We start from the raw sequence: 13,735 nt of genomic DNA on the forward strand, positions 1-13,735 counted from the left end.
ATCAGATTATTAAGGACGCTACCGGAGGTACGAGTTCTCTTCTCCCCTCCAAGCCTCGCAGACCTCCTCCAAGGCGTCAGTTTCGTCCCTTTCGGACTTTCCGCCGTTTCAATACGGCGGAAAACCCTTCCAACCAGCAAAGGCCACAGGCACGTCAGGAAAGAAAGAAGGTTTCCTTCAGGCCCACTCTGTCCTGGCGGTCCCACTCTTCCCAGGGAAGACCGTCCAGATCTAGATCTGGACGGTCTACGTCCGCATGACTACCATCGGTCTCCCGTGGGTCCCTTCCAATTGGGAGGTCGACTTCTCTTCTTCAGCGACGTCTGGCTCGCATCAGTAGAGGACGCTTGGGTCAGAGAGGTTGTATCAACAGGATACAAAAGAGAGTTCATTTCTCTTCCACGGGATCGTTTCTTACAATCCCGTCCGCCGAGGGATCCGGCCTTGGTCCCGGGGTTCGGTTCGGCCATCGCCTCTCTTCTCAGTTCCGGAGTGATTGTGCCCGTTCCCGAATCGGAACGCTTCACAGGGTTTTATTCAAACCTGTTTGTGGTGCCGAAAAAGGACGGGACAGTTCGACCCATCTTGGATCTCAAGTTACTCAACAAGAGAGTTCGCCTTCGCCACTTCCGGATGGAGTCAGTTCGCTCGGTAATTGCTTCCATGGAGGAGCAGGAATTCGTGGGTTCCATAGACATCCAAGATGCCTATCTACATGTGCCCATATTTCCCGGACATCAGAAGTTCCTGCGGTTTGCGATTCTTCACGAACATTACCAGTTCGTTGCGCTTCCTTTCGGGCTCGCCACCGCTCCCAGAGTCTTCACGAAGATTATGGCGGCGTTGATGGCCTTGTTGAGGATCAGAGGTCTCGTTCTTTTTCCGTACCTCGACGATATCCTGATCAAGGCCCCCTCCTTTCAACAGGCCCGCCTAAGTGTGGCGATCGTTCTAGACTCCCTGTCCAGTTTTGGGTGGATCGTCAACCGGGAAAAGTCCTGTCTGGTCCCTACTCAATGCCTTGTGTTTCTGGGCCTTCTGTTCGACACTCGTCGGTCAAGGGTATTTCTCCCACAAGACAAGATTCTTTCCCTGCAGCAGGGCGTGCGATCATTACAGATCACACGATTTCCATCCCTCAGGACAGCCATGAGGGTCCTAGGGAAGATGGTGGCGGCGATAGAGGCAGTTCCCTTTGCCCAATTTCACGCCAGGCCACTCCTGCAGGCCATTTTGTCCAGGTGGAACAGGTCGGCTCTGTCTCTGGATCGTCCGGTTCGCCTTTCCTGCCGGATCAGGCGGTCTCTCAACTGGTGGTTGACGTCTCCCCTCATTCTCTTGGGGCGGTCTTTTCTTCACGTTCTCTGGCAGATTGTCACTACGGACGCCAGCCTCATCGGCTGGGATGCAGTGTTCCGCAATCACACTGTTCAGGGTCGATGGTCGACTCAGGAATCAGCTCTGCAGATCAATGTCCTAGAGATCCATCTAGCTCTCGTCCACTGGGAAAAGCGCCTCAAGGGCCTGCCTGTCAGGATTCAGACAGACAATGCCACAGCGGTGGCGTATATCAACCGCCAAGGGGGGACACGGAGTGTCTCAGCCCTGGCGGAAGTGTCCAGAATTCTTCAATGGGCAGAGACCTTTGTTCCAACGATTTCCGCGGTTCACATTCCCGGCGTGGACAACTCGGCCGCCGATTTCCTCAGCCGCGAGGGTCTCCCGGCAGGGGAATGGTCCCTACATCCGGAGGTGTTTCATCTGCTCTGCCGTCGGTGGGGAACCCCGGATGTACACCTCATGGCATCTCGCCTCAACAGGAAAGTCCCACAATTCGTGTCCAGGTCTCGGGACCCTCTGGCAGTGGGCGCCGACGCTCTGGCCGTCCCTTGGTCACAGTTCGTGCTCCCCTACCTGTTCCCTCCTCTGCCTCTTCTTCCCAAGTTGTTGAAGAAAATCAAAGCAGAGGGGATTCCAGTCATCCTCATCGCCCCGAATTGGTCCAGAAGGTCTTGATTCGCAGACATTGTCAACCTTCTCGAGGACGCCCCTGGAAGCTTCCCGACGGGCAGATCTGCTGTCTCAAGGCCCAATTTGCCACCCCAATTCTCGGTCGCTCAATTTAACGGCGTGGCTGTTGAGACCGAGGTTTTGAGACGGGCAGGATTCTCTGATCGGGTAATTCATACCATGATCCGCGCCAGAAAGCCGCCTTCTTCGAAGATCTATTACCGTACTTGGAAAGCCTATTTCTCCTGGTGTGAGGCCAATGACATCGCGCCCTTGGTTTTTTCGCTCCCTTCTATTCTGGCGTTTCTTCAGGCAGGGCTGGATGCGGGGCTTGCTCTCAGTTCCTTGAAGGGTCAAGTTTCGGCACTGTCCATTTTATTTCAGAAAACGCTGGCCTCCCGGCCCCAGGTCAAAACCTTCCTCCAGGGTGTGGCTCACACGGTTCCTCCGTACCGAGCTCCTGTGGATCCTTGGGATCTTAATTTGGTTCTTCAGGTTCCGCAGGGTCCTCCTTTTGAACCTCTCAGGGACGTTTCTCTTTCCCTCCTTTCTTGGAAAGTGGCCTTTCTGGTGGCCATTACCTCCATCCGGCGCGTGTCGGAATTAGCGGTACTTTCTTGCCGCTCTCCTTTTTTGGTCCTTCATCAGGACAAGGTAGTTCTGCGGCCTCTGCCCTCTTTTGTTCCGAAGGTGGAATCTTCGTTTCACCTCAATGAGGACATTGTTCTGCCATTCTTCTGCCCGAGCCCAGCTCACCCTCGGGAGCGGTCTTTGAACAAGCTGGACCTAGTCAGGGCATTGAGAGTCTATCTAGCCCGGACGACTTCCTTGCGGAAGTCAGACTCTCTGTTCATCTCCCAGCCTCAAAGGCCACTATTGCGCGCTGGATCAGATCGGCAATTTTGGAGGCATACCGGGTCAAGCATCGAGTGGCCCCTCCAGGGATCAGAGCGCACTCTACCCGGGCGGTGGGTGCCTCCTGGGCGGTGCGCCACAGAGCTTCCGCGCTGCAGCTTTGCAAGGCTGCAACGTGGTCATCGGTTCACACCTTTGTGAAATTCTACAGGGTCCACACCTACGCTTCGGCGGACGCCAGCCTAGGTAGAAGGATTCTGCAGGCTGCGGTGGCGAGTCCACTGGCCTGATGGAAGTTTGTTTCCCACCCCAGGGACTGCTTTGGGACGTCCCATGGTCTCTGTGTCCCCCAATAAGGCGAACGAGAAAACAGGATTTTTTGGGTTGCTTACCGTAAAATCTGTTTCTCGGAGCCTTGATTGGGGGACACAGCACCCTCCCATGTTCTACAACTCCTGTTCTTATGTTTGTCGGTTTGTTACAGTTGAGTTGTTTGTTCTGTTTTCAATCTATTCTGTTACTTCTCCTACTGCTTTCTCACTAACTGAGGAACTTCCTGCAGGTCGGTGGGGTGTACACTGCGGAGGAGGAGCTAACCTTTTTTTGTGCATAGTGTCAGCCTCCTAGTGGCAGCAGCATACACCCATGGTCTCTGTGTCCCCCAATGAAGGCTCCGAGAAACAGATTTTACGGTAAGCAACCCAAAAAATCCTGTTTTCTCTTTTTAATAGATATTGTTATAAGGAAAAAGTGGCCAAAATGAAAGGTGCTGTCCTACTAGGACAACCCTTTCTTGATCTGAAAGTTTTCTCCCATGCCGGCGCTGTTCCTGTGGTGTCGACACTCGCAGTTCTGAGGTTATCATGTGGTTATGACACGTGAGTCCTGCACCCAATCAGCGCTGGCGTTGTTGTCCCCTGCTTCTGACGTATACGTAATAAAGAGGAAGTGAGCGCCAGCTCTGATTGGGTGCAGAGGACAATGACGCCAGCACTGATTGGGCTCAAGACTCGTGTCATAAAAACCACACATGAGCCAAAGGAACGCCAGCACCAGAGGGGAGTATAAGAGGTTTTTATTTTTACGAAGGCAAACATTCAGGTCGAGAAGGGGTGGTTCAAGTAGTGGACAACCCCTTTGAAAAAAAAATTTAAAATTAAAAAAAATTGTAACACAAAATCTGATTTAAACATTGTCATTTTCTGGAGGCACATTTCCTTTAAGTGACTGCCAATAATTAGTCTTTTAACGGCCACGGTAGCAAACTTTAAATCATTTTTTTTTTCTTTTTTTAAGGCCCTAAAAGTCAACAAGAAGATAAGAAGCAGCAGAAATCGCCAAACATTGCTAAAAGGGTAACAAGCCATGCAAAACGTTTGATGTATTAGGGTTTGCTCACACAGCCGTATACTCTTTCATGCAAGAGAATCGGACCTATTATGCTAGTGACACTTGGATCATGCTGACAGAGTTTGAACCGGGTGTCATATTGGTGTGATCCAGTTGTCTCACATGAGAAAATCACCGCACAGGTGCGAAGGCAAAGAACTTAATTTGTCCAAGATGTCTGTGCACATACATCGGACTGCACTTGATATCTTGTGTGCAGTCTGATGTTTCACACGCATCCATAGACTTGTATGGCTTCGTGTGATCCGCTCATCCAAGGTACGCACAGTATGCTTAGATTGTTTGTTTGGTTTTCTCATGCCGAATCTGCATGAGAAAATAATCGCAGATCTGCACTGCCTCATTGTATAACAATGGGCCAAGTGCTATTAAAACATTGGATAGCACTCGGCCGTGTTAAAAGCCAGTGTGAACGTACCTTTAAATTGCATGTCATTTGCATTTTTTTTCTCAATTTCTTAAAGTTCAGGGAATTCTTAAATTTTTTTTCTTCACCTTTTTCAAAAAGCCAGCATTTCTTTTAATTTTTCTGTCTACAGAGACTTATGAGGACTTGCTTTGTACAGGCCGTTTTTGAATGACCTCATCACAGAGGGAAGGAGCTCCCCCTGTTCTCCCATCGGTACGATGCGATCGCATTGTCGATGGTCTCCATGGTGACCCCAGGCCCAAAGATGACTGTGGGGTCACCCAGGGACAGTGACCTGTCAGCTCTCGCTCAGAGGAGTAGCTGACACGCCTCCTCCCTGCATGTCAGATGCTGCTCTAATGTTCTGCAGTGCAAAAGCATTGCAGAGTATCAGATCAGCGATCTGTCAAGATACAGTTGATGTGCCATCCTGGGACAATGGAAATAAAAATTGTAAAAATATTTAAAAAGAACCCATAAAATAAAGAACAAAAAATAAAAAAGTATTAATCCACTAAATAAATAAAATGTATGTATAAATAAAAAAAAAATAGTACACATTTAGTGTCGAAAGGTCCGGAATGACCCAGCCTATAGAACTGTCTCACTAGTTAACACCTTCAGTGAACACTGTTAAAAAAATAAACAAGGCAAAAATCTTTGCTTAATAATCATACCGCCAAACAAAAAGTGGAATAAAACGCAATAAAAAAGACCAATGTAAGCAAAAATTTTTCTCCCACAAAAATCAAGCTGCCAAGTGGAAAAGTAAGAAAAATAATTGCAAAGAGAGGCGCAATGAGTGTACCTGTGTTAAAATTACATTCCTAACTGAATCGACAGGGTGCTCACCTTTCAGGGTTGGGCCACCCTTGCACAGCCACGGTGTGAACATGAATGGTAGTTGGGGAGCGTGTCCTCGCAGCCCAGAAGGACACTGCACGTAGCTGTCAGCAACCTCCGCTCTCCTGGTCAGTCCATCTCTCATTGGCTTCCGGACGTGGTGTTGAAACCGATTCGAGCCGTAACTGGACACCAAGGGTCCCAGAGCTTCCCAGCACCGCCCAGCAAACGCAGTTTCTCCCACAAACAGCTGCCCTCCAAGCTGCTACTGCCGCTGATCCTCAGAGGAAAATTCAGTATGAAGCAACAAAAAAAGCGGTCTATAGGAGCGCTAAAGGAGAGGCAGAAACCAGAAAAAAGGGTATAAAACTCAGCTTTTATTCTTCCTCCAATACCCACTAGTGGTTATTGGAGGAAGAATAAAAGCTGAGTTTTATACCCTTTTTTTCTGGTTTCTGCCTCTCCTTTAGCGCTCCTATAGACCACTTTTTTTGTTGCTTCAAGTGGAAAAGTAAGTTATAGCTCTCAGAATAAAGCAAAGCAAAACTAATTATTTTTTCTATAAAAGTTTTTGTGCAAAAAGCGCCAAAACATAAAAAAATATAAATGTGGTATCGCTATAATCGTACTGACATGAAGAATAAAGTTGCCTTATTGATTTTACCACACGCGGAATGGCATAAAAAACACCCCAAAAATAATTCCTGAATTGCTGGTTTTTGTTCATTCTGCCTTCCAAAAATCGGAATAGAAAGCGATTAAGAAATATCATGAGCCCAAAAATGGTACCAATAAAAACTTGTCCCATAAGAAAACAAACCATCCTATGACTGTCAGCTATAATTTTTCCATATTTTGTCCATCAAAATATGGCAATGCAAAAACTAGTTTTTGCATTAAAAAGCATCCTTTAGTCGAACAGCAGCCAAACATGAAAAATGCTATAAATCTGGTATCGCTGTAATCGCATCGGCCTGAAGAATAAAGCTTATAATCGCTTATACTGTGTGAGGAACAGCTTAGAAAATACATAAAACCAGTTCTTCGTTGGCTGTTGATTTGCTCATTCTGCCTCCCAGATTGCAGTGAGGCTCGGCGCATATTTATCCTGCGCTCTACAAAGCAGGACATCGCTGAACAGAGGCCAGACGGAGTTCAGAGTAACTCTGCTGCCGTATTAGTGAACGGATCCCTGGGGGAGGGGGGTGGGTCTCATCTGAATCACTTCATTCGGAGATTTAGGTGTAAACCCTGATGCAAGTCCTTGCTCGGGTACATAATCTGTTAATGGAAATATAGGGGGCTTCCTTGTTACTGGTAGTACAAAGCCTCTGGAAAAGCGCTATAGCTCCTTTCCCCCAAAACAAATTCAGGAAGTTCTGTGCTCCCAAATTCAAATGCCCCTCTCCCTTCTGAGCCCCACAGTCTGCCTAAACCACAGTTAGCGTCTACATGATTGGTATTTCTGTAGCGATGACAGCCCACCTAATGCCGTCAACCACGTACTGGACACCGCAGTGGCAGTTCTCAATTTTCACTCAGCAACATCAACTGCTGCTTGCTTCTGGAAAACACCCATGGAGTCAAAATAGTCACTACAAATGTAGTTAAATTACAAAATTTCCAAAATGTCACTTAGGGGGAATTCTGCTCTCCTAGCTCTGTATATGGAGTCCGCACCTATTCTAGCAAAACACTCTACTAGGAAAATAGCTCTCCATACCTCCTGAGTCTCACCGTATCGATAAGCAATACTATGCAGCCACATATGGGGTGCACATTCAACAGAAACTGTGGGACAAATTTTGGTGTCATTTTCACCCATTTTTCAGTGTGAAAATGTAAAATCTGGGGCTAAAAAAAATTTTGCTGCTAAAAATCTAATTATTTTTTCTTAACTGCGCAATAGTCTAAAATTCTGTGATACACATGTGGTGCCAATGTGATCAATGCTCCCAGAGATTAATTCTTTGAGTGATACAGTTTGTAAAATTAGGTCTCTTTTTGGGGGGGGTTCTCCTATTTTGGCACCTCACGGGCTCTACTAGAGTGACATGGCACCCTCGAACCAGTTAAGGTTACGCAAAGTCTGAACTCCAGTATAGTTGTTCTTCATTTGTGAGCTTTGCACTGTGCCTCAAAAGTAGTTTTTGGCCACATATGAGGTATTGCTGTACACAGGAGAAATTGCACAACACATTTTAGGGGCCATTTTGCCCTGTTAACCTTGTGAAATTAAAAAGTTTGAGGCTAAAAACTTTGAGGAATTTTTTTTTTTACTTTATATTAATGGCTCAAACTTCTGTGAAGCACCTGGGGGATTAATGGTGCTCACTACACATATAGATAAGTTCCCTGAGGGGTCTACTTTCCAAAGTGGTCACTTGTGAGTGATTTCCACTGTTTAGGCACATCAGGGGCTCTCCAAATGCGACATGGCATCCACTAGTTATTCCAGCAAATTTTACATTCAAAAAGTCAAATGGCGCTCCTTCCCTTCCGAGCCCTGCCTTGCACCCAAGCAGTGGTTTTCTTCTTTCCCCACACATTGGTTATAAGCGTACTGAGGAGAAATTGGACAACAAATTTTGGGGTTCATTTTTTCACGTTACCCTTGTGAAAATAAAAAAAAAATGGGTCTAAAGTAAAAATTTTATTGAAATAAAAGAAAGTTCACTTTTTTTTCCTTAACACTAGGACTACTGGACTCGTGACCCCGCCTAGAACTACTGAAAGGAGTCATTTTGACTCCTTGCTTGTTTTCGTTTATTTTTAGAGTTTCATTTGTGGTTATTTATTAATAATTATATTTTTTGTAATGTATTATTATTGTGAGATCCAACAGTAATGCTTTTGTTTGTTTTTTTTCTGCTTTTCTTATTTTTCTACAGAAAATAACAATAATTATAATAGACGTTTTTCAAACATTTTTTTTTATTCAAGTGCACACATATAAACAACAACTGAAGAACAAAAAGCAGAGAAAATGTAGGTGGAGGAGCATAAAAATGAAAATATGGCGCAGAATTCACCTTCTAAACATTTGGTGTTTCGCATTTTAGGCATTGCCTTTGATTTATGGCAGTACATTGCCCACACAAAGACTTACCACAAGTCTTACAATTGCCGACAGATCTATTTTTCTTGCACTTTTCTTTGATCTGGCAAAATTTTGTTTGAACCATCACTTCTGAGCATGTAGAAACTTGGGACGTGGAACCCTTTTCCCTATCTGTGACATAAGGACCACTCAACTCTCTCACAAGCATTTGCAAAAATGCCTTGCGTGACATTTTTTGGTACAGGTACAGAGCGGAGTTTCATACCTGAAGCTCCGCTCCGAACCCCGGGCTGGAGCCGCTGTCTGGGACGGAGCCGTGCTCGCGCGTAAGCAAGCGCTGCTCTGTCCCTGACAGCGGCTCCAGCCCGGGGTTCGGAGCGGAGCTTCAGGCATGAGCGGGCAGGTACGGCCTGTATTGCGGCAAGAATATCCAGATGGCTATTCAGCCAGAATTCTGCTAGTGTGCACAGGCCCTAACTCAGTGTGTGGAAGAACAAGTAAATACACATAACTACTTACCTTCTGGATTTGTTCCTTCTGAGTCTTCAGATTCACTTGATATGTTCTGAGGAATGAAATCTTCATCACTGTCAGAATCAAATACATGTTCCTGCAATTTGGATTCGGATTCATCCTCCGGTATGGATTGCAAAGTAGCCAGAATATCCTGAGGCTTTATCAAACGTCTTCTCTCCATATTCCTCACAAATTCCATAATTCTATATAGTTCCCTGCTGAAAAATAGAAATGAAATGAAAACTAAAAGAAATAATAACTGTTCTGCCACCTTCAAAAGTAGGTGGGCTGAATCAGTTGACAGACAGCTAAACTATTTCATAACAATTCATACCTGTATGAGTCTTCAGTGCTCCTATGTCTGCGTCTGTTCTCTTTGTCTCTTCAGCTGAACTGAAAGTAAAGTTACTATCCAGAATACTGTCTCCTGCTAGGACCTTAGAAAAACACCACCCTTCATTAGCATAAGATAAGAGCCTAGAGTAAACAAGCTATTTTGTTCAGCATTACACAGTAATACAAGCAGGTAAAACACAAGGAAATGTGAAAAGTTGACATGTAAATTGAACTACATCTATATGAACATCAGGGTAAATAAGACAGAGTGAAAAAATTATGCACAAAACTTTATAGCAACATTTAGTGACAAAAGGACCTCAAAATATAGTAGGGAGTCAAAATGACTCCCTTCAGTAGTTCTTGGTAAATTTTGAAAAAAACGCGCAAATTTTTCACCAAAATTATTTATTCTCACAAAATCTTTTTTCACATCATATTTGAGGAAAAGTCACCGAGTTTCAAGCCGGAATTCTGAAAAATGTAGTCACAGAAGAGAAATAAAAAACGAAAGGAGTCAAAATGACTCCATCAGTAGTTCTAGTGTTTTCCATTAATTCCTGTGAAGCACCTGAAGGGTTAATACATTTCTTGAATGTGGTTTTGAACATCTTGAGGGGTGGAGTTTTTAGAATAGGGTCATGTTTGGGTATTTTCTGTCATCTAGGCCCCTCAAAATCACTTAAAATGTGATGTGGTCCCTAAAAAAAAAAAAAAAAAAAAGAAAATGGTTTTGTAAATTTTGTTGTAAAAATGAGAAATCGCTGGTCAACTTTTAACCCTTCTAACTTCCTAATAAAAATTGTTTTAAAAATTGTGCTGATGTAAAGTAGACATGAGGGAAATGTTGTTAACTATTTTGTGTGACATCACTCTCTGATTTAAGGGCATAAAACGAAAAGTTTAAAATTGCAAAATTTTCCAACTTTTGCTAAATTTTCGATATTTTTACAATCAAATGCAAGTCCTATCAAACAAATTTCACCACTATCATGAAGTACAATATGTCAGGGGAAAGTAATCCCAGAATCAGTGGGATACATTCAAGCGTTTCAGAGTTATTATCTTACCACATTAAGTGACAGTTGTCAGAATTGTAAAAATTGGCCAGGTCAGGAAGGTGAAAACAGGCTTCAGGGTTAAAGGGGTGGACCCAAGGCAATGATTTTTCTCCTAAGTTCCTATCTATTTAGTCCCATAATTCTGAATTATTTTCTAATATGCTTGCTTACCGTTCCCCACATAAATTATCTCACAGCTATTGAGGCCTTATAAAAGAGTAGATATTTGATAATGACAAAATGAGGGCTACTCTGCTAAGATATGAGAAATGGCGTAGTGTTGGGGTAAGTGTGGCATCTTAGTTGCTAGTGTCTGCAACTTCTGGGACTGAGTGTTGATTAGGGATGATCGAATAGCTTCGGATAACTCCTTATCCGAATAGCTATAGTGAATACTGAATAGCTGCCTCGGTAATACTAATACCTGGAGCGTCCCCGATAATCAGCTGTTCAGCGCCGCAGCTGCATGTGTCATGCATGGTGAGCGCAACAAACAGGCTCTCCATGAATGTATTGTGACTGTCACACAGCTGCGGTGTCGAACAGCTGATTATCGGGAGCTGCAGGTATCCGGGTTTCCGATGCAGCTATTCGGTAAGCTCTAGATATTCGGATAAGGAGTTATCCAAAGCTATTAGCTATTATCCCTAGTGTTGATGAAAAGACGTTACAGGCCATACCTTGATCAGTATACATAGCTGCTTATATGAATTCATCTAGAATGATTGGTTTACCTTCAATTTCCATTGCAATTAATTTGTTGTGTTCATTCATAGGCTCCAGGAGGACTACCACAAAGTCAGAAAGGTGACTGTTACGATCACTGGCACTCACTACATAATGGAAATTCATAATTTAATATTTATTAATAGCTGTGAATATCAATCAGAACATCATTTATAAATATTTGTTTGCTATGTATTTAACATGCACTAAAATTTGTGGATAAATGTAAAAACCAATTGTTTAACAGAAGAATCCATGTCTTGCAAAGTACTAAGTAATAGAATTAGTAATACTGCTTTGTCGCATGCTTACTTTGTCTATAAATGCTATTTGAATTTGTGGCTCTTAAAACCTAGGTACTATAACCAAGCTTAGTCGCAGACGGGTGTCCTGCAAGGACTTGGGTAGCCCTGATTGTGATGGATGGCTGTGGCAGAGAAAAGAAAATGTTAGCTTCATGTCCCAAAAGTGGAAACGTTGCTGGTGTGTTCTTAAGAAAGATCGATTATACTGGTACAGCTCGCCACAGGTATACACTGCACTGAGTAGATGAATACTTTGTAGTTATGTAGCTTTAGTCACTATTAAAACTCATTGACCATTCGAAGAACCGTTATTTTGATGTTTGAAAGCCATTTATGTGCATGTATGTTTTGTGTCTGTTTTTCTCCCTTTGTGCTGATCACATACAGTAACAACCGGCCAACTATCTATATATATAAAATTGAGTGTGTATCACCAACCAATCACGAAGCATCTTTCATTTCACCAGAGCCGTTTAACCCCTTTCCTACATTAGACGTACTCTTCCGTCCTTGTGACCTGGGACCTAAGGGCCCCGTCACACATAGCGATCTCGCTAGCGAGATCGCTGCTGAGTCACAAGTTTTGTGACGTAACAGCGATCTCACCAGCGAGATCGCTGTGTGTGACAGCGATCAGCGACCGGCCCCCCTGCCTGTATAGCTGATTGCTGTTGGAAAGCCCTGAACATTTTTTTGGTCGCTGGTCTCCCGCTGGCCAGCACGCATCGCTGCATGTGACAGGCGGGTCACCAGCGATCAGCTGGTAACTAAGGTCAACGCAGGGTTTCTAAGCATGGTGCTGTACTTAGAAACCCTCTGTGTACCTTAGTTACCAACGTGCTGATGCAGGTAGCTGGTAACTAAGGTACACATCAGGTTTCTAAGAGACGCACGTCCCTTAGAAACCCGATGTGTACCTTAGTTACCAGCTCCCTGCATCAGCGCGCTGGTAACTAAAGTACACAGCGACGCCGCGCGTCTGACAGCTCACCAGCGATCATGTAGCGACTCACCAGCGATCCTGACACGTTGATATCGTTGTCGGGATCGCTGGTGAGTCACTATGTGTGACGGGGCCCTAAGTCCCAAGGACAGAATAGTACATTGTAGCGATCAGAGGCGCCCCACGTGGGGAGCGCCGCTGATCGCGGCTGGGTGTCAGCTTCATATCACAGCTGACACCTGATACTATGTGTCAGGGGCGGTCACGGACCGCCCCCGGCACATTAACCCCTGGCACACTGCAGAGCGCAGGCATGAGGAAGCCTGTGCAGCGCCTGTGTCAGATCAGCGATCTGTCACATGACAGTGATGTTCCCCCTGGGTGTAATAAAGTTTAAAAAAAAAAAAAAAAGTGTAAAAATAATTTAGAAAAAAAATCGCCAAATAAATAAAAAAAAAAAATATTCCCTAATAAATTCATTTTTTCAAAATAAAAAGAAAACAATAAAAGTACACATATTTGGTATCGCCGCGTCCGTAACGACCCGCCCTATAAAACTGTCCCATTAGTTAACCCCTTTAGCGAATCCCTTAAAAAATAAAAAACAAAGCAAAAAATAATGCTTTTTTTCCATTCTACATGACGGCACCACGAGAGAGGGGATCCGCCCTTCTTAGGAACAGGAAAACCTACAGATACAAAAGGGCGGCACCACTCCCACGCATCAGTTGGATTACAGAGTATAAAAGAGGACCTCCAAGGTTAATGCATAATTATATGTACAACAATATCAACACTTAAATCTTTATCACCCGTGGATATGTACAAAGGGAAGACGTGCACACCCAAATTAACTAAGGGAAGGGAATCTATGGGTGCTGTCATGGACTCCGAAAAATACAGTTAACCGGTGAGTAACTAAGACTTTTCCATTCTACATGACGGCACCACGAGAGAGGGGATCCGCCCTATGAGGACAGGAAACCTTCAAGATAAAAGGGGGCGGCTCCTCTCTCCGCATCAGTTGGTTTCCTGTCCTCGACGGGGAACCCTCAAGATGAAAGCCTCTTTGAAGATTCCGAAGAAGAGGATGCCTGGACCGGGGTCGGGTGATTAATGGCAGGCATGGGTTTGCTACACCCGACGTCGGGTACCGGTAGTCGCCTCGGGGGCCATATATACCTATGTCCCCCCTGAGCGAAGACATGGCCACAGCCGGTGGGGCAGATGCCCAGGCGAAGCGGGGTACCTTGGCGGTGG

At 44.8% G+C, this 13,735-nt stretch overlaps 1 protein-coding gene across 3 annotated transcripts in view; it reads left to right on the forward strand.

Moving 5' to 3' along the window:
* Positions 1-13,735, forward strand: part of CNKSR1 (connector enhancer of kinase suppressor of Ras 1) — a 149,244-nt gene that overhangs the window by 81,877 nt on the left and 53,632 nt on the right. For all 3 annotated transcript variants that reach the window (XM_073564015.1, XM_073564016.1, XM_073564017.1), the window contains 3 exons: positions 4,162-4,220; positions 11,278-11,308; positions 11,584-11,756. In XM_073564015.1, the coding sequence (XP_073420116.1) occupies positions 4,162-4,220; positions 11,278-11,308; positions 11,584-11,756 (263 nt within the window). The remainder of the gene's footprint in view (positions 1-4,161; positions 4,221-11,277; positions 11,309-11,583; positions 11,757-13,735) is intronic.

The sequence above is a fragment of the Dendrobates tinctorius genome, unplaced genomic scaffold, assembly GCF_039654945.1.
Source record: "Dendrobates tinctorius isolate UK_male_01 unplaced genomic scaffold, ASM3965494v1 ptg000422l, whole genome shotgun sequence".
Taxonomy (NCBI): Eukaryota; Metazoa; Chordata; class Amphibia; order Anura; family Dendrobatidae; genus Dendrobates; species Dendrobates tinctorius.